We start from the raw sequence: 20,192 nt of genomic DNA on the forward strand, positions 1-20,192 counted from the left end.
TAAGAATTTCATTTTTAAAATAAGGAAGTGAAATTGGTAGTTAATTACACAAATAGACCAATTACTAATTTTATCTTTTTGTTAGACCTAAACAAAATGTCTGCGCCCATTTCCATTTCCAAATAATGGTCTAGTTTGTTCGTGTTTGACAGGCAATGAGCAATATCTATATACAAGAACCGCCTACAAGCGGAAAGGTTGAAATTTTCTACTATAAACAAGAGTTTCAAAAAATAAAGTGAACCCTTCTGCCATTAATATGTAATCCAACAGACAGTTTACAATTATGACAACAGCTGTTATGCTACATGGGGCTGCTACATGTATATAAGGCTTATCAAGTTATGCAGTAATAAGTGGAGACATTTCAAAACTCTAGAGAAAGTCATTTGAAAGTATTTTTTGAAAATCTGTATTCATTATTTCAATATTTTAGAATGATCTTCCAACATAATTTTGTTCTTTTCTACAAAATTTTGACATCCCAAAGCAAATGTCTTTATGTCACAATGTGCTATCAGGTGTTTCCTCCCAAATGAACCCAGGTCAATTCAGACAGTACATTTATAAAAACGTAATTGGAATCTTGTGCATTTATATTTAAAGAGTAGGAAAAATACTTTTTCACTATTAGATAAGTAACATTGTATACACGTAAAATTATTATAACAATGCCAAGAGATAGATTTTTTCTTCCTTATCCCACTGTGTGGTTGCTGAAGCACTACATACAGAAAAGCTGTCATTGAATTAGAGTACAGGAAGTCAATAAATCAATAGCATTATATTTCTGAAGATTTGGATAAGATTATTGAAAGGATTTTCTTTTAAAAGAAAGTCCATGTACATGTGTTTTATAGTAAAGCTTAGCCACTCAAGTATATAGAACATATTCAACTTTTGTAAGAATTTAAGTATATCATAGGACTGATACATAAACAATCTTTTCTTTAATCACAAGACTTAAGCACACACAATGTTTTAAAAGAAAAAGTTTTTAAAGCATTTGTTTTCATTTATATGTTAAAAAATCTGAAGTGAATGGACAGGACAGGGGCTGCCCATGGTAGGCAGATGAAAATGACAAAACCTGCATGAATTGTACATTTATTTACATTTATTTATTTACCTAAGAAAATTATTACACTGACTGAAGACTAAATTATATTTTTTTATTACAACTTTGCAACTCACAGAGAATGTATAATTTGTTTCATTTGTGGTGTTAAAACTTGTTTATTAGAAAGATTGACTATAATTTTAGAACTATAATTTTAGACAATCATTTACATTGGCATTTGCAAAATTCCAATAAATATGAACTCATTAATTATTTTCAGCTTATGAAAAGCTGAGAATAAAAACCCATAGTTTATGAATAAAATTCAAATAAGGTTTCATGAGGAGTATCTCTCATCAAAGAATTGTCATATAAGAAGAATCACAAAGCAACATGGGCTAATAAGAAGTTAAAAAGGATTTACATGTACGTTTATCCTCATATAATTTTCTCTTCAAACAATATAGGAAAGCTTGCCTAATTGAGAGATTCAATGTTTAATTTTATAAAAGAAATCGACTTGACCCATACTTTGCTTTCTTCATACGACCACACCATCTGTATTATATTATATCTATTTGCAGGTTCTATTAGATACAAGTGTAGGAGACATTGACATAGAATTATGGTCAAAGGAAGCCCCAAAAGCATGTCGAAACTTTGTTCAGTTGTGTATGGAGGGATATTATGAGGATACAATTTTCCATCGCATTATCAAGGATTTCATTGCACAAGGAGGGGACCCATCAGGCACTGGAGATGGTGGTGAATCCATTTATGGTCATCCTTTTAAGGTAAAATGTTTTTTTTTCTTCAGTTTTTGACAGAGTCAAAAAGCGAGACATAGGTATGATGTTTCCGGCGGCTGCGGCGTCAACAATGTTTTAGTTTGTGATTAGGTCAATGATATTTGGTATGCAGTAGTTTAAAATTTGGAATATTTCATTTCCATGGAGATTATTTGGCTCCACCCCCTTAGTCATGGTCTATTGACTTTGAAAATTTTGCCAAGTTTACATGTATTAGTTTGTGATTAGGTCAGTTCAAGGTAAACCATTAGTGATAGGCCAATGTTAATTGGTATTCAGTTGTATAAGCATTAGCACATCTCATTTCCATGGAGAATATTCATGGTCTATTGACTTCGTAACTTTTGTCTAGTTTACATGTATTAGTTTGTGATTAGATCAGTTTAAGATGAACTGCTTATGTTAAGTCAATGATATTTGGTATGCAAATTTATTGGCATTTGCAAGTATCGTTTCCATGGAGATTATATAGCCCTACCTCTGATCATGGTTCATTGCCTTTGAAACTTTTACATAGTTTACAAGTTAATGTTTGTGTTTAGGTTCGTTTAAAAAGGGAACGACTTATAATAAGTCAATGGTATTTGGTATGCAGTTGTATTAGCATTGGCACGTCTCATTTCCATGGAGATTGTTTAGCTATGTACCTTCAGTCATGGTTCATTGACTTTGAATATTTGCATAACTTACATGTTAAAGTATTACTATTTTAATTTCAACATTTGCATTATCAAAATTACAAAAAAGGCAAGACATATCTCTGTGATAACAGTTTATTTACTTATTGAAAAAGAATTTGATTCTAACTGTACTTATGATCTGTATTTTGTGTTAGATAGAATCTGCAAACTAAAAAAAATAGAATAGATTTTAAATATGAATGTGTACAAATACTGAGGAAATTTACTAAAACATCACTTTTACCTTTCTATTTACATGATTTTGTGTAAAGTATAATCAGAATTTGTTTTTCAATATGTTGTACATGTTACATGTATGTGGACTTGAAAACTTATCATGCTTATTCACCAGACTAGTATCCACTAACTGTGTCTTTTAACAAAGTTTTCTTTCACAAAATAATAATTTTCTTTTCATTTTCTTTTATTTTAAAACTTAAAGTCAGACAAATTAGCAATGAATGAAAAATGTTAATAAGTTTTTGAATTTAGTGATATAAACACAGTATGGTTCAGACTTTAAGCTTATTTATCATGTTGATATGTATGTTAGTGTGGATTAATTTTAATGATTGTCAAATTTCCATTTGCCATTTGATCGTAAATGTTTATAGAAGCAAGTCATTTTTTTTTTAATAATAGTTAAATAATGATATAAACAGGAATTACCAAAATGAATATTGATATAACTTTTCCTAAATATATTTCATTATGGAACTGTAAAAGTGTATTTAAATGATTATCATGTTTTTGTTTATGAATATATGCAAATATGGTGTGTGTGGCAGTTAGACAAAACATGATGAGGAAACAATATAAAACATATGTCAACTGTTTTGTAATCGATAACAAGTTTTATTTCTTTCAGGATGAAATTCATTCAAGACTACGATTTGTTAGAAGAGGACTGGTTGCCATGGCAAATGCTGGGTCGAATGACAATGGTAGTCAGTTCTTTTTCACTTTGGACAAAGCACCAGAGCTACAAAATAAACACACCATATTTGGAAAAGTAAGATTTATTATAGGTACTGTTTTGCATTGTCAATAAAAATTCTTGAAATACACAATTATATGTGAGTGTATCCCTCTATGGGGTTATATTTCCAGTTAATGTGTTAAAACAGAGCATACATGTAGTAAGAAGAAGAGAAATTGCTTCTAAAGATATCATTTTTTTTTTATATTTTCAGATTCTTACTCATTGAATACATCTTATCTTGACATATTGTTTCTTTTTAATGAAGAGAAGAGACATTTCACAAAGAGCATGCAGATATTAACAAATAGCTTTTCAGCATAGATTTAGTTGCCACTGAATAAACTTCAAATTTTGTATCTAAAAAACTTTAAAGAGCCTTATTAATTTCTAACACTTCAATGGTGCAATAGTAACACATTCTTCTATAGTACAGGACATTGTTGGTTTGATCCTCAGCTGGGTCAAATCAAGGACTATAACAAAAGTATTTTCTTTCTTCACAAAACACACATCATTTTGTATAATGATTGGCTTAGAATCAGAATTGAATGTCTGGATTAGTTACATGTATTCCTATGGACTTATACACAAGGAGCTAGCCCAACAAAGATTTGAAATTTTGTTTGTTGGATACAAAGCAGAACATAATATGACATGAACATGTTATCACACTGAATATGCATGTACATTTGTCATTGGACACAATGCTCCTTTCTATAGTAGGCAGAACATAAAAAAATAGTCATCTAAACATCTAGATAACATAGCTATAGTTTTGTGTAATTGATACATGTAGCAGTATCCAAGATGTTTGATTTTTACAAAATAATATGATCATTACTTTTATTTGGCTTGCTCTTTTTGAGATTTGTATTTACAATACAAGTGGTAGATTTAAAAATATTCCTTTATTGGTATAGTATCTAAGTATTGCAGACAAATCATCTTAGATTTTTATAGTTAACATTTATTTGTTAATGTCTTTAATAGGTTACTGGTAATACAGTGTATAACATGATTAAACTTAATGAGTGTGAAACAGACGGTGCTGACAGACCATTATATCCACCAAAAATTAATAAAGCACAGGTAAATTTAAAATACTGAAACCCATGCTTCAAATAGATGAAACACAGATAGAAGGAACAAGAGATCAAGGAACCAGTTCCCCTTACTTACCTTTTATCTATGTCATATAAAAATGGCAACTACACAACAAAATTAAGTATATTTACTCATGTCTCCTTCAGATTGTTTGGAATAGTTCATTTTCAAAGTACAGACTTTGTTTCCAACTTGATAATTTTTCCAAAAGATAAAAAAGTCATTCATAGGACACACTAAAAGTTGTCCCTGCCAATACAAAGCTTAGAGCATGTAGGAGGAGCTGACCATAATTTTTGATCTCATAAGAGCATCTGACATTTATGGCAAAACTATGTTTGTAAAGCAGGCGGGTACTGTATGACAATTCTCAGCTGCAAGGTATATCAAGAATGTTAAAATTCTATGAATATTCATCATGGAAGAGTTAAAATATACATCTTGCAGACAGAAAATGACTGGTTCATTTCTGAATTCAGCTGGTTTCTTGGCCTTAATAATGTCTTTGAACTTATTTAATTGCTGCTTTTATACTATTGCATGTGTAGGGTTCAACCGTTGAGTCCCAGAAAGAAACAGACCTTCAAAATGCAGTTAAACAGCACATTTTGCTAAAATCCTGAGATACTTTTGATGCTACCAATACTTTCTAAAATATGAAAATGCAGAAACAATGTTTGACTTAACTTTGCATATTTAAGTTTGTAAATGCAATGTATTGGTTTTTAGGTGGTTTATGAAAAAGTTTAATGTTTAAGGCCAAATGGTCACACTCCTTTTGGTTGTTTTAGATTTTATCGAATCCATTTGATGACATAGAACCAAGGACTACAGGTAAAGACAAGAAAAATGAAGACAAGAAGATCAAAAGTAAATCAAAAGCTACAAAGTAAGTCTGCATGTAGGCTTTCTGTTTAATAGGTTTTTCATTCGTTAGTACAGTAAACAAGCAATTCTCTACATGGGATAGAAATGTTATTATTTTGTCTTAGAACCAAGCCAATCATGTAGTAAGAAAATATCTGTTGTGAGTTTTAGATTACTTTTGTAAGATACAAAACAATAAAGTATATTTTCTTTCATTAACAATCAGTTTAAATTTCTGTGCACTGTATATAAAGATGTAGTGAACATTCCCAGCATAATACACATGATTTTTTTATTACTTTTATCACTGTCAATAGCAGTGATGATAGGTATGTTAACAGGTTGACATCATCAGTCAGTCTGTTCAGATAGAACACTTATGGTCAAAGGAACTCAATAAGATATCAGATAATTTTTGTTAGTGACCATCATGTTAGTGAGCTACATTGTTGGAATTATTACCATATCCATAGATTAACTGTTTTTTGTGTTATGTATTCTCATAATGCATATTAGATAAAGCTATATTTCTTTTATAAGGCATTGAGCTCCATTTAGATCCAAAGTACCATTTATGAACCTGCCACTAATCTTCTTCCTGTTTACTTTATACTTTTAAAAAAGTTTTATTTCTATTTGAGTTTACATTGGTAAATAAGTTCAACTTTGTATTATCAGATTACTTATATAAAATAAGGAAATGAGGTTTGATTGCCAAAGACACAACTATCCACCAGAGATCATAGGACAAGCATGCAAACAACTATAGGTCACCATATGGCCTTCAACAATAAGCAAAACCCATACCTTATAGTTAGCTATAAATGATCCTGGCATGACAAAATGTGAAATAATTCAAAAAAGAAAAGTGACGACCTGATTAATGCAAAAACATTAAGCGAAAAACATATATGGCAGACAACCACTGAATAACATGCTCCTGACTTAGGCACATAAAGAATGTGGTGGTGCTAAACATGATTGTGAGTACCCAACCCTCCACACAACCTGCTTGTTCATTAAAACCAATGCATTAATATGAATTAACAAAATATTTTTTCTTTTATAGAAATTTCAAGTTGTTATCATTTGGTGAAGAGGCAGAAGAAAATGAAGAAAATGACACAATAGCAACAAAGGCAAGAACTAAGATTTCAGGGGCAACAAATATTTGTGGACAAGAATGGTCTTAAAATGTCAGTGGCAGTCTGTTTTCCAAATGCAATACATGTAATACAATAAAACACTAATGAACAGCATCTGGAAAAGAGATTGACACGACAAAGGCCATTTATTGTGCTGAAATAATTTGTCAATACATGTACCGGTACATTATTATTACAAATGTAATATTATTTCTTTCCACAAAAGGAAACATTATGTTTTAGTAGTATTTCTTCTGGTTCTGGTTCTGCTTCTCATACAATCTTGTCTAAGCTATTACTTTTTGTCGAGCTTGTGAAATTTATTTTGCGAAAGCGAGACATAGCGATCCTAGATTCAGTTGGTGGCGGCGTCAGCATTTAGGTTCAGTCTGTGGTTAAAATTTATTTGGACATCAATAACTTTGTCAAACATACATGGAATTTTATGAAATTTGGACAGAAGGTTCTTTATGACCAAAATACAGTATCCAGGGCAAAATTTTTTAAATAATTATTTTCCCTATTTTACTAATAAATGGACTTAGTTTTTTTACAGTTAACTTCAGATTTTGTCTGAGGTTAAAATTTTTCAGTCATCAATAACTTTGTCAAACCTTCATGGAATTTTATAAAATTTGGACAGAAGCTTGCTTATGACAAAAAGACAGTATCCAGAGGAAAATTTTGCAAACATTTATTTTCATTTTTCCATATTTTACTGATAAATGGACTTAGTTTTTTTACAGTTAACAAGTAGATACAGTCTGGGGTTAAAGTTTGTTACACATCAATTACTTTGTCAAACCTTCATAGAGTTTTATGAAACTTTGGCAGTAGCTTTTTAACGATTAAGAGATAATGTCTGAAGCAAACCTTTGAAAATATATTTTTTTCATTTTTAGTATTTTTCTGATAAGATGGACTTCATTTTTTACAGATAACATTTAAAGACAGTCTTGGATAAAAAAAAATTTACATGATAAATTTGTAAACCTTCATGGATTGTTATGAAACTTTTACAAAAGCTCATCTTCAAGACCCAAAAATAGCATCTAAAGAAAAAGTTTGAATTTTTTTTTAAATTCTGTATTTTACTGATAAATGGACTTTCTTTTTAAGTCAACATTACACTTGAACACTGACAGCAGTAATTGCAGGCGAGACACAGGATTCCGTGGAACCCCTTATGAATTTTTTTATATTTTGACACAGGCCTCTTATATTCGGCATTGAATTTATTTAACCTTAAGATGGTGTCCCATATCATGAACTCTATTTGACCTTAACCATTGACCTCAAGGTCAAAATACTTTATTTTTCTGTACATTTTTGTGCATTGAACATAACTTTTCTCATATGATTTAGACTTATGATATTTGGCATAAAAAATGAAAACAACACGTTATGGATTTAATGCGTAAGGATGCAGAACCTCAGGGCAATGTATTGCATATCATGGAAGATAATCTTGAATGTCAAATAGATTAAAAATCAGTTTAGTAACAAGTTATGTATTAATTTATTTATAGGAAATGAGAGGAAAGGGTAAAAGTAGTCATGATTTAACCGATGATCCCACACTTAGTACAGATGTGGAAAATCTAGAGGAAAGAGCCAAAAGTCAAGAGGTATTACCATGATTACAGATGACAATTACGTAGTCAATTTAAAAAATTTTGATTCAGCCATGCTGGATCTATGTGATCACTCCAGATTTGGAGATGGTGCAAAATTCTTAGTTGAGGACATGTCATGAAAATAAGTATGTGTTTTTACATGTTCTATGACTTGCAGAAACTTTATACACCATTTTAATCATCAACTGCCAACTTTTAATATGATATTTGTCCTTAAATAAAGAAAAGGTTGGGTGAACAACTTCTTTATTTTAGATATACACTTGCCATTTCTCAATGTGGAAAATGTGATTTATCGAATTTGAGCAGTTAATAAGAATAATGAAAGTGTTTTATCAGTATCTTATGTTCCTGTTAGCCATTGAATTAAATTTGGTTCAAGATGTGTATCAATATCAGAGTTGATTCCCACACTTTTTAGCTCACTGTTCATCACTTGGCATCCATCTTTTGTAAACTATTTCAAACATCTTCTCCTCTGAAACTGCTGAACCAATTCCAACCAAACTTAAGCTGAATGATCCTTAGGGTTTCTAGAATAAAGTTTGTGTTTTATTTTCTGTTTCGTCAAAAAATATGGCCGCCATGGCTAAAAATAGAACATAGGGGTAAAATGCAGTTTTTGGCTTATATCTCAAAAACTAAAGCATTTAGAGCAAATCTGACAGGGGTAAAAATGTTCATTAGGTCAAGTTCTATCAGCCCTGAAATTATCAGATGAATCTAACAACCCATTGTTGGGTTGCTGCAACTAAATTAGTAATTTTAAGGAAATTTTGCAGTTTTTGGTTATTATCTTGAATATTATTATAGATAAAGATAAACTGTAAACAGCAAAAATGTTCAGCAAAGTAAGATCTACAAATAAGTTTATATGACCAAAATTGTCAATTGACCCCTTAAGGAGTACGTCAAGAAACATAGCCACTATGGCTAAAATGGAACATAGGGGTAAAATGCATTTTTTTGCTTTTGAAGAAAATATGACAGATACAATATATATACATTAATATATATTGAAAAGCAAAAATAATCATTGATGAAAGATTTAAGCAAAAAATTACAGGTGAGCAATTCAGGCTCTTGAGAGCCTCATGTTTGAAATGCTATTATTCCCATTCTTGCATTAGGCAAATGAGATTATTTTATACAATACCAGTATGATGGACAGCTGCCACGATTTTCAAACAATTACACTCAAAGGTGTAAGTATTAATTGGATTAAACTTCACTCAAATGCTGTCTTAATTGACCACAGTTATATTAATATATCATAACAGTTGATAATCATACTGGTATTGAGGTCAAAAATTTGTGGATTCAATTTATTACACATCTAACTGAATACACAAAATCTTGACCTCAATAGTTGTAAAATAAGTGTCATAATCACCTGACATAAGTTAATAATTAAGGTTTTATTTAAGTTATAATTATCAGTAATTTGGTTGAAGCACTAAACACAATTGCATAACTCTTACCTGAGCATTTTCTACAATAAATTTATTTGTATATTCCCCATTATAATGCTATTTAACAGTAATTGGAATTATCTCAGCTTTAGGTATTTATACATGTATATTTGAATACAGGAAATGTTTTTTTTTCCTTAATGAAGAATGAACACCAATTTAGATAAAACTTAGTTATTAAATCATACAAAATATGCTACACATTTGAAGATTTCCCTTAACATTCTTGTCAAAATTTCCAAACTTTCTAAAAAAAAAGATGTAAAAAAATCTGACTGTGTCTTCAATTGAAATACCAAAATAAATTGCTTCAATATTGCAAAATTCTCCACCTTTTGGCAATAGAATAGAAATTTTACATTGATATTATGGAAATGAAGATAACAAAATAATTATTGTAAGTATGGTCAGAAAAAATGTCAGACTAGCTACAAAATTGGATGAATCACAACATCCATGATGCTTTGATTTATAACTGTAATAATACATAAATAGATATAAAAATAAGTAGATTTGGTATGACTGCCAATGAGACAACTCTCCACCAGAGACCAAATAAATTAGAATTTAGCAACTATATGTCAGTATGTGGTATAGATCTTGATTCATAATAGGCATTTCAATTGCTAACTACACAATTTTGTAAGCTATGCACCTTAATATCAAAGGCATCAATTAACAGAGTGAAAGCACAAGCTTAAATAGATACAGATATTCAATTGCATGGATGTTAAGTTTCCCCAGTAGTGACTTAAAAATGTAAAAGGCAACCTTGGTAGCCAAGAAATTTATGTTTATGTAAAAATTAGACGATGTGGTATGATTGCCAATGAGACAAGTATTCACCAAAGTTCAAATGAAGTGGATTTAGGCAATTATGGGCCACCATACAGACTGCAACAATGAGAAAAACCCACACCATATAGTCGGCTATAAAAGTCCCTGACATGAAAAATGTAAAACAATTCTAACAAGAAAACTAAAGGTCTAATTTATAACAAAAGTTTTATGAAAAACAAAACAAATATGACAGACAACCACTGAACTACAGGCTCCGGACTTGGGACAGACACATAAAGAATGTGGTAGGTTAAACACGTTTGTTAGCGCTCTACCCTTCCCCTAACTTGGGACAATGGCGTAAAAGAGAGACTAAAGATACCAAAGGGAAATTTGAACTAATTAGTCGAAAAATAAACTGACAACACCATGGCTAAAAAAGATAAAGACAAACAGACAACAGTACATAAAACAAAACGTAGAAAACTAAAGACTGAGCAACACAATAACAGCATGACTTAAGAACAAACTGTTAAAATCAGATACAATTGGCTCTTAAAAGATGGGTACAAGACACAAAAAACAACTTGCATACAAACAATAGACACAAAGCACCAAAATAAGAGTACTCACAGTTTCGGACAGCTAGCCTATTACAACTAATAAGTAATTAAAGTTCTCCCAGACTAAAGTTTTTCATACCAAACTTCACTTTTCAAATGAAAAGAAAAAATAATATCTTCAGCTGAAGGGATAATCAAATTTATATTTAATACAGAAGAAATGTACAGAGTGATTACAATGAGTTAACTTTCATGGTATAATTTTAAAAAGTTGAATGTGGATGTTTGATGTGGTTTTGTAATTAACAGTTAAATTAACCATAATATTTGAATTTGTGGTTAGCAAATGCCCAAATAATTACAGAAAATTATAACACTGGGAATAATGATAAAAAATACAGTAAATGCTGTGAATTGTTATGAATAACTAATTTTATAAGAAAAAGAAGATTGTTTTGTTTGATGGTGAGGTAAACAGTGGCATTAGCTACAATTTCGACTGTATACTTTGAAAAAAATAAAGTATGTTATTTTTGTTTCAAGAGCAGAAAATTGAACACTTATTTGCTATTAGCAGTCAGTTTAATTTTTTATTTAGTTTTGTAAAAATGAGCTTAAAACATCACCAATACATTGTTGTCTAGCAAGACCATAATTCAACCTCATTTTAGTCTGACTGGTTGATCTGGAGTTGGAAAAATGTGTCTGGGTAGGGTGACATGTCTGACTGCGGACTTTGACCTTGTGAACTAGCAAGTTCAAAATTGACGACAACAAATTCCTTTTGGCTAAGCAATACTCTTATAAAGGTAGAATAATGATTTACTGATTTTTTTAATGAATGACATGAAATCAAACAGACATGGAAATTGTTATTATACTATTGCACATGCTTGTCTGTCTCTTTATATTTATCTTTATGTTTTGATCAGGGTCACATTACCACCAACAATTTCAGAGGTCATCATGATGGTTAACTAGATGGCATTAAGTCCAAAAATATATATGAAATGTTGATACTTTATATTAATTTTCTGCATTGTTTATTATTTCCTACTGTTTTTTATGCCCCCCTCCGATTAAGTTTTACCCTTATCCGTCTGTACGTCCATACGTCCCAAAATTGGTTTCTGTTCTCAAACTTTAGTTTGCCTCAACCAAATGTTATGAATCTTATACACAATGCTTATTACCACAAAACACAGATGGAGTTTGAATTTTGGTAGCGTCACGTTTACCGTTATAGAGTTATGCCCCTTTACAAATGGAAAAATTGCTAAATTTTTTGTTTCCGTTCTCTAACTTAAGTTTGCCTTAAATAAATGTTATGAAACTTATGCACAATGCTTATTACCACAAAACACAGATCAAGTTTGATTTTTGGTGGCGTCACTTTTACCGTTCTAGAGTAATGCCCTTTACAAATGGGAAAATTGCTGAATTTTTTCGTTTCAGTTCTCTAACTTTAGTTTGCCTCAACCAAATTTTATGAAACTTTTACACAATGCTTATTACCACAAAACTTAGATCAAGTACAAATTTGGATAGCATCACTTTTTCTGTTCTTGAGTTATGTCCCTTTATAAGGTTATATGCAAGCGGGGGCATCATCTGTGTCCCATGGACACATTCCCTATTTATTTTGTAATCATATATATGTTTTAGTATGTTATAAACCAAATGTAAGAGTTTGGGTCAATTCAGTTTACAGGAACTTTGCAGCTAACACCTTTTAACATCTCCTTCTGTACAGCTAGTGACATAAACTCATGATATTTGGCATGAAGGTGTATTACAGTACAACAGAATGTCACATTTCATCATGATCTTCATGTTACATTGACCTCACAACTCAAGGTAAAAAAGTTGACCTTTTGGGACATTTTCTTGTCCAGGTTGTAAATCTTTTATCCTTTGACATAGGCTTTTGATGTTTAGGTGTATCACCACAAGATGACCTGTCTAGTACTATTCAAGGTGACCTCTCTTTCAGACAAAATTTTCATGTCCATCCCAAACCATATACCGCTATATTCTTTTGCCAAAGCAAACTTATATATATTCTTAGTTGTGATGACAAGATCTTAACAGTGCACTATAGATTTTAGCCTTTCAGTTATGGTGTGTCTTCTATTGATGAAGGGGAGACTTATGTATTTTTCCACTAAACCAGATCCTTTAAGTTCTTAACAAACATGTGTAAGTTAGAGTCCTCCTACCTTTATTCAGTAAAACTAAAGCACATTTTTCTGCCTGGAGAAGAATTGTATTCTGGCATATGAATTGTTTATTTAAAGGAAGATGAAGCTGGTAGACAAGACATAGCAAAAACAGTGGCAGAAAAACTGAGAGAAGGAAAGGATAAAAGAAAACATGAAGAAAATAGTGATGATGAAGATGATCATGATACAAGTACATTGTAAGTACAATATGGTTAAAGTATTGTCATGTATTAAAGTCATTTGAAGTTAGATTTTCTTTGAGAACAAAAACTCTCATCTCCACAGTTGGATAATTTGACTGATAAAGTATTTCCACTAAGAAAACCACAAGATTTGTTGTCATGCAAAAAGTAGAAATACTAAATGGCTTTAATTACCCACTTCATTTAAACCTATTCAGGGGAATCTAAACATTAATTATCATAAAAAAACTACAATATCAATAGAGTCTGTATCAAGCATCTGGCGTCCAAGAAAATAATATATTTCTGACACATGGGTGGATTCAGACGAAAGGGTTACCACCAAATATTAGAAGAAATATATTTTTAAGCTTTATACATGTCCATTTTATTTTATTTGCCAGGGTTGCACCCTTTCTAACCATAAATTCTAGATCCGCGTCTGTGACAAGTAATATATAACTGTTCTTTCATAGATGGCCATAATTTCAGATCATTGAGGAAGATTTATTTAAATTGGATGTTAAAATTGTTTAAAAGCAGATTTTTTGTTTGTACTGCATATGCCTTTAAAGGTCATAAGATTTATACTTAAAAAAATTAGCAATCCGAGTTACATTCTTTTCAATACCCATTCTAAGAGGTAAATCAATGATATAAATAAAATATCATTTCAAACAATATATTTACTATAATAACTACACCCATATGGGTTGTCCAATTCAAAAGACCATCTAAAAAAATTTGTTCATTATAGGTTGAAAACTGCAGAAAATAAGAATGAAATTTGATGTTTTACTCCTTAGGTAAAGTCAATTGGATGTGGAAGACCCTAGCAATAGTATTGTTAATAGTTAAAGAGGTCTTTATTCAGTTGTGTTTAACAAATAAATTCATTATTATATTAGGTTCGAAATGTGAGGGTACACCTCTGACAATGATACAGCAACCAAACTACACAAGGAACCAATAAGACACTGAAATCCGTTTAATAGAAGTCACTGCTTCAGATACTTTTGACATGTAAAAATGGGAAAAAATTAAAACATATCATTCTAAATTATACATACAAAAATACCTAATTATGTAAATAAGGTATATACTGAAATGCTAATGTGTAATATTGTTATATTTTATACAGAGATGAGCTAAAAAGAGAGGCAAGAAAACTGAAGAGGGAATTGTTAGGAAAAACAAAGACAACAGAAGATTTGACACAGTCAAAAACAGGTAAGTTGTTTTTATGATATCAATGAATATAAATGTAAGGTATATGCTGATTAGATCAAATATTGATAATATTATTAATGGAAAAAGAGCTTAAAGAAGATGTATTCTTTACTGTATTATTGACTGAGTATTCTATTGTAACAATTATGGTTAACCAGATATTTATAAGTAATTGCAAAAGTTATTTTTTGTACATCTTTATTTGTAGATGAGACTTGAGAATGATATGAAAATAAAAATATATATTACAAAAAAAAAAAAAAATGCCAATTAGACAGCAAATAAACAACACAAATAATAGAAAGCCATTTAGAAAATGAAAATAACACTGTATAAATATTGTGCAGTGGAGGGGCTTTTCTGGATTGACCTTCATCAGGAACACTCAAACCTAAACAGTTAAAAGCTAGGGATTTATAAAATATGCTGAAATGTTAGGAGCTCTTGGATCAAATAAGACTAACAAGAATAGCTGAATACATTAAAGTTAACTTTGCCGTAGGTAGATGGAATGTTAGTTTCTTAATAATTTCTTAATTTATCAATAGGGAATTTTAGAAAATATTTAAAAAAAAAAAAATCATGTCAGTACCAGAACAGTGTTCTCCCATGTATTTTCAAATACCATCGTGAGATTCCAGATAGCACCGTTTCCCCAAATTACAGCACCACATGTAAATACCTTCTATCATAACATCTTTTCAGTAGAACTATGGTAAAAATAAATATAGCATTATGGCACCATATTGCAATAAGGCCCTGGGGAGAACACTGCCTAAGAAGTCAAAATACAGGTTTGAATAATAGATAAGTATCTATACCATTGGTCATCCTCTTAATCATCACACGTCTCTACAAGGCGTAAACAAATTATAACAAAGATTATAAAACCTCCAGTTTACACAACATTCTTCAAGTGTAAAAAATGACAATATTAACTAAAGCAACAACTTCTGATGTTACTGACTTCAAGCACATCAACATGCAGCAGTATTAAACTAGCATTTTGTCTTTTGAAAATTATAGAAATTAGTTTCCAGTGAAATGGAAGATAAGTTAGAACCATGTTTGCATAAAGGCATTTGCAATTTCATATTTTATTTTAACACTTTTGAATAGTTGATTTTGTATTTCCTTAACACAGGAGGCAAAGGTTTTTTATTTGATTAATGAATACATCCAAGCCCGCCTCCAGGTGCGGGATTTTCCCGCTGTGTTGAAGACCCATTGGTGGCCTTCAGCTGTTTTCTGCTCTTGGATGGGTCATTGTCTATTTGACACATTCCCCATTTCCATTCTCAATTTTATTCAGAACCTCGTCAATGGTTGTCTTATGTCATATCTTTATCTTGTGTACACCCTCTACGGCCCCTCCCCCTGAATCCACCACTTCTACTGGGAGATATCCATCAATACTTACAATATCCAGCCATCAAAACCAGAATTTTAATTAATGTATAGGGAAATGTTAATCTACAATACCTACAATATCCAGCCATCAAAACCAGAACTTTAATTAATATATAGGGACATGTTAATCTACAATACCTACAATACCCAGCCATCAAAACTTCAAGTTCGATTTTTAATCTAAAAACAAAATACTCTTTAATTTTTGAATTTGACAAGAACATGATCAGTTGTACATGTATTAAGATTTATAAGACTTTTAACTTTAATTCTTTGTTTTTGTAGAAAAGCCAAAAATAAGTGAAGTTGTTGAAAGTTATATGAAGGAAAGACAAAAGTACCAGGATTTAAAAAAAGTACAAGGAAAGAAAGGGAAAGATAGAGAAGCCATGACACTTGAAATGTTATCAAAATTTAAAAGTAAACTAAGTTCTGCTAAACTTTTGGGTGGTGATTATGATGATGATGAAGAAGAAAAGGCAAATGAAAAGGTAGAAGAAAAGAAGGAAGAAGGTGAAAAGATGGAAGAAGAAGATGATCCAACAGATTTGTCTTGGTAAAAACAAATAATAGGAAAAATAAGATTAAGGCATAAAAACAATTTGATTTGAAATAAATTTTGTGTAAAAAAAATCCAAATAATGAATTACTAAAATTTTATAACTTTTTCATTCATTAAACTAAGAATAAAGAAGTTTAACCTTTTCATAAAGGTATGGAGTGCTTCTCAGTTTCACAAAATAAACATTAGCTTTTATTTTTATGATTTTTAAAGGAAACAGTATTCTTGATATCTTTTTAACAGAAGTATTTATTATTTTTTATACCCCGCCGTAAAGGAGGGGGCATTAAGTTTTACCTTTGTCCGTCTGTACGTCCATACATCTGTGCGCCCGTACGTCCAAAATTAGTTTCCGTTCTCCAACTTTAGTGTGCCTCAACCAAACTTATACACAATGCTTATTACCACAAAACACAGATCAAGTTTGAATTTTAGTGGCGTCACTTTTACCTTTCTAGAGTTATGTCCCTTTACAAATGGAAAAATTGCTGAAATTTTTCGTTTCCGTTCTCTAACTTTAGTTTGCCTCAACCAAATGTTATGAATCTTATACACAATGCTAATTACCACAAAACACAGATCAAGAGTGAATTTTGGTGGCGTTACTTTTACTGTTCTAGAGTTATGCCCTTTACAAATGGAAAACTTGCTGAATTTTTCGTTTCTGTTCTCCAACTTAAGTTTGCCTCAACCAAATGTTATGAAACTATAAACAATACTTATTACTACAAAACTCAGATAAAGTACGAATTTGGGTAGCATCACTTTTACCGTTCTTGAGTTATGTTCCTTTATTACGTTATATGCAAGCTGGGGCATCATCTGTGTCCCATGGACACATTCCCCATTTATTTCATTTTCAGATACTTTTATTTGAGTTTCATTTTCAATAATGTTATTAATATGATACAAAATGCTACCTAACAGGGAATATGTTCTGTTCTGAGGTCACTAATTAAAGGAATGTGAAAGGAAAGTGTAACATAAAATAGTTTCACTAGTAAATAATTCATTTAACAAAGGAGTTTATATTTGGATCTCCTTGACTGATGCATGATACCAATACTTACCAAATATTTTTACTCTCTGAATTCATTTTTTTCCTGTCAGATACAAATGAATGAATACTCTCTTCTTCTTCATCACCTAAAGTACACAGCGAGAGTAACCCATAAATTGATGCTTTAAATTAACCATGTTCCTTGGGTTCCACTTACAATGTTGAAGGTATATTCTTGTTTGTTTGTTGTTTTCCTGTACTGTTTTTTGAAGTGCCGTTTTAGAACCATAATTTCTAAATTGTATAATGTGATAGTTTTACAAATTATGTTTAACAAATAAATATTAAATAATAACATATGGGTCAGCATTGAGTAAACCATCAGTGAACACAGCTATCATTTTCATATATTAAATGTAATGACTGATGATATGTAATTAACACCATACGTATTAAACAAAGGTAATTATATGAATAAAACTAATCCTATTATACAGATTAAAACATAGGAAATGCATTATAGTAAATGTATCAATTTTAACTATCAGCACTTATCCAATGATATGTAATTCTATAGCAACATATTCAGTGATCAGGTCTCAAATACCCTTACTATGATACAATCCACATAGTATTTCTTCTCCCCTTCCTGACTTGTTCACTCCAATCTGAATCGAATAGGATTGCCTGTTTTCTTGCTGAATGTCAATCTTGCTTCCTCCTCCAATAAAAACAAAAACTGACCTGCACAATATAGCCAATGGTGGCCATGCTGAAATAGGCATTAAACACCATCAATCAATCAATCAATCAATCAATTAATCAATCATTCCTGACTTGTTACCAATTTTATAACTCATTCAAGCCAGTAGAATCTTAGTCACACCAATAAGCTGTAAAGCAATCAATCAGAACTAACTTTTGTTTAGTAATTTCAAGATGGCGTGAATATCAACTGAAACTTTGCAACATGATGTAAATCAATGAATTTCCAACAAATTTATCATTTACATTGGCTGTCACTGAATAAATCTATCTGAAATATATATAAATCTATTTGTTGAAAAGAAATATCTACTTAGTGCAGAATTAAATGTTTGTTATGATTGAGTATATTGGATCATGAAAATGATACATGATTTTATCGTATGTACAATGTATAAATTTGTAAACTTACAGGATGAGGCACAAGCTAAAATTCATGGATGATGAACGGAAGAGGAAAGTCATTGATGCAAATGTTGAAGAGTTGGACAGATATGAAATTCATGATCCAAGGAACCCATTGACTAAACGAAGACGTGAAGCAAGTAAACAAGTGATGAAAGAGCGGAGATAACACATGTTAATTGTTTTGAATCTGGTGTTCTCTTCACAAACAATTGGACGTCTGTGTTTTTTAATACTGGATAAGGCATGTGCAAAGATCTCTTTATGCTAACTGAGTATTAGCAGAGAAATAAATTTTTCAGTTCTATAAAACTAATACCACATTGAAGTTTGTATCAAATTCAAAGCTTACAGCAATTGAAAAAGGCTTGCAATTGACATTTATTGCATAACTAAAACCTCAAAATTTGGATTGAATTTTATTTATTTTTTGGTTTTCAAATTGTTATTAGAATAAAAAAACAAAACAATTCCAGCTTGTTTAAAATAAGATAGCTCAATAAAGATGTTAATTAAAAAGAACTTGCACTAAGATTTAATTGCATTTGTTGATACATGTAGTTATATTGAACATATTATTTGATGTTATGTTGTCAGATTTTTTTTATGTTATAATTAAAAAAATATAATAAAACTGGAGATAAAATTAAAATTGAAGCTGTTTTTAAACAAGTAAAGAACTGTATGTGTTGACACACAGTCTTTTATTAAATAAAAGGAAACTTATTTTGTAAAAACTGTCTCTTTTGAGAATGAAAAGAATTTAAAAGTTACACATTCCCATGGTCGCGAAACACGTGACTTCGTCGTGATCAGTTTCACGGAAAAATGGCGCCCGTCAAATTATTATAGTTCGCTTGGATGTAAACTGTAAACGTAAGTATTTACATATCATCGTGTTCACACATAGGACCCCCCTCATCATATGCACATTTTTACTTGCGAATATTTTGATGCATATTAAGTTATATTTCACTGTTGGTTTCATAGAGAACATTCACGAAATATTTCAGACCTGCTGAAGATTGTTTGTGGATTGTGTAAACGATATGACCGTAAAATCACTGTAAATCCATTTGTGTGTCTTATTTTCACCAATCGTGTAAAGAAACTTACCTATATTTACTAAATCATTCATATAAAGTAGCGTCAATGTATATTTTTGACATTATTGCGAGCTGAACGCAATAATTTTTTTTTTGTCAATAAATGATCAGTGTTCACGGTTAGAGTTTAAGTGATCAGTTCCACGGTTTAATTCTGAAATATTTCGTGAATGTTCTCTATGAAACCTATAGTGAAATATAACTTAATATG

At 30.7% G+C, this 20,192-nt stretch overlaps 1 protein-coding gene across 1 annotated transcript; it reads left to right on the top strand.

Moving 5' to 3' along the window:
* The first annotated feature begins 70 nt into the window (after window positions 1–70).
* On the top strand, window positions 71–19,527 carry LOC127730474 (spliceosome-associated protein CWC27 homolog). The gene is made up of 11 exons (XM_052238902.1): window positions 71–197; window positions 1,645–1,854; window positions 3,418–3,561; window positions 4,522–4,620; window positions 5,427–5,524; window positions 6,572–6,641; window positions 8,177–8,275; window positions 13,397–13,518; window positions 14,645–14,733; window positions 16,429–16,699; window positions 18,885–19,527. The coding sequence occupies exons 1-11, from the start codon at window positions 156–158 to the stop codon at window positions 19,042–19,044; spliced, it is 1,404 nt and encodes a 467-aa protein (XP_052094862.1). The 5' UTR covers window positions 71–155; the 3' UTR covers window positions 19,045–19,527.
* Window positions 19,528–20,192: the final 665 nt, after the last annotated feature.

The sequence above is a fragment of the Mytilus californianus genome, unplaced genomic scaffold (assembly GCF_021869535.1).
Source record: "Mytilus californianus isolate M0D057914Y unplaced genomic scaffold, xbMytCali1.0.p SCAF_1, whole genome shotgun sequence".
Taxonomy (NCBI): Eukaryota; Metazoa; Mollusca; class Bivalvia; order Mytilida; family Mytilidae; genus Mytilus; species Mytilus californianus.

What these genes read in the sequence shown, in the direction of transcription:
- LOC127730474 (XM_052238902.1), top strand. Translation starts at nt 156, where the DNA reads ATGAGCAATATCTATATACAAGAACCGCCTACAAGCGGAAAG. An exon ending in AACACACCATATTTGGAAAA is followed by an intron (nt 3,562 to 4,521) that starts GTAAGATTTATT and finishes TGTCTTTAATAG; the next exon opens with GTTACTGGTAATACAGTGTA. An exon ending in CAAAAATTAATAAAGCACAG is followed by an intron (nt 4,621 to 5,426) that starts GTAAATTTAAAA and finishes TGGTTGTTTTAG; the next exon opens with ATTTTATCGAATCCATTTGA.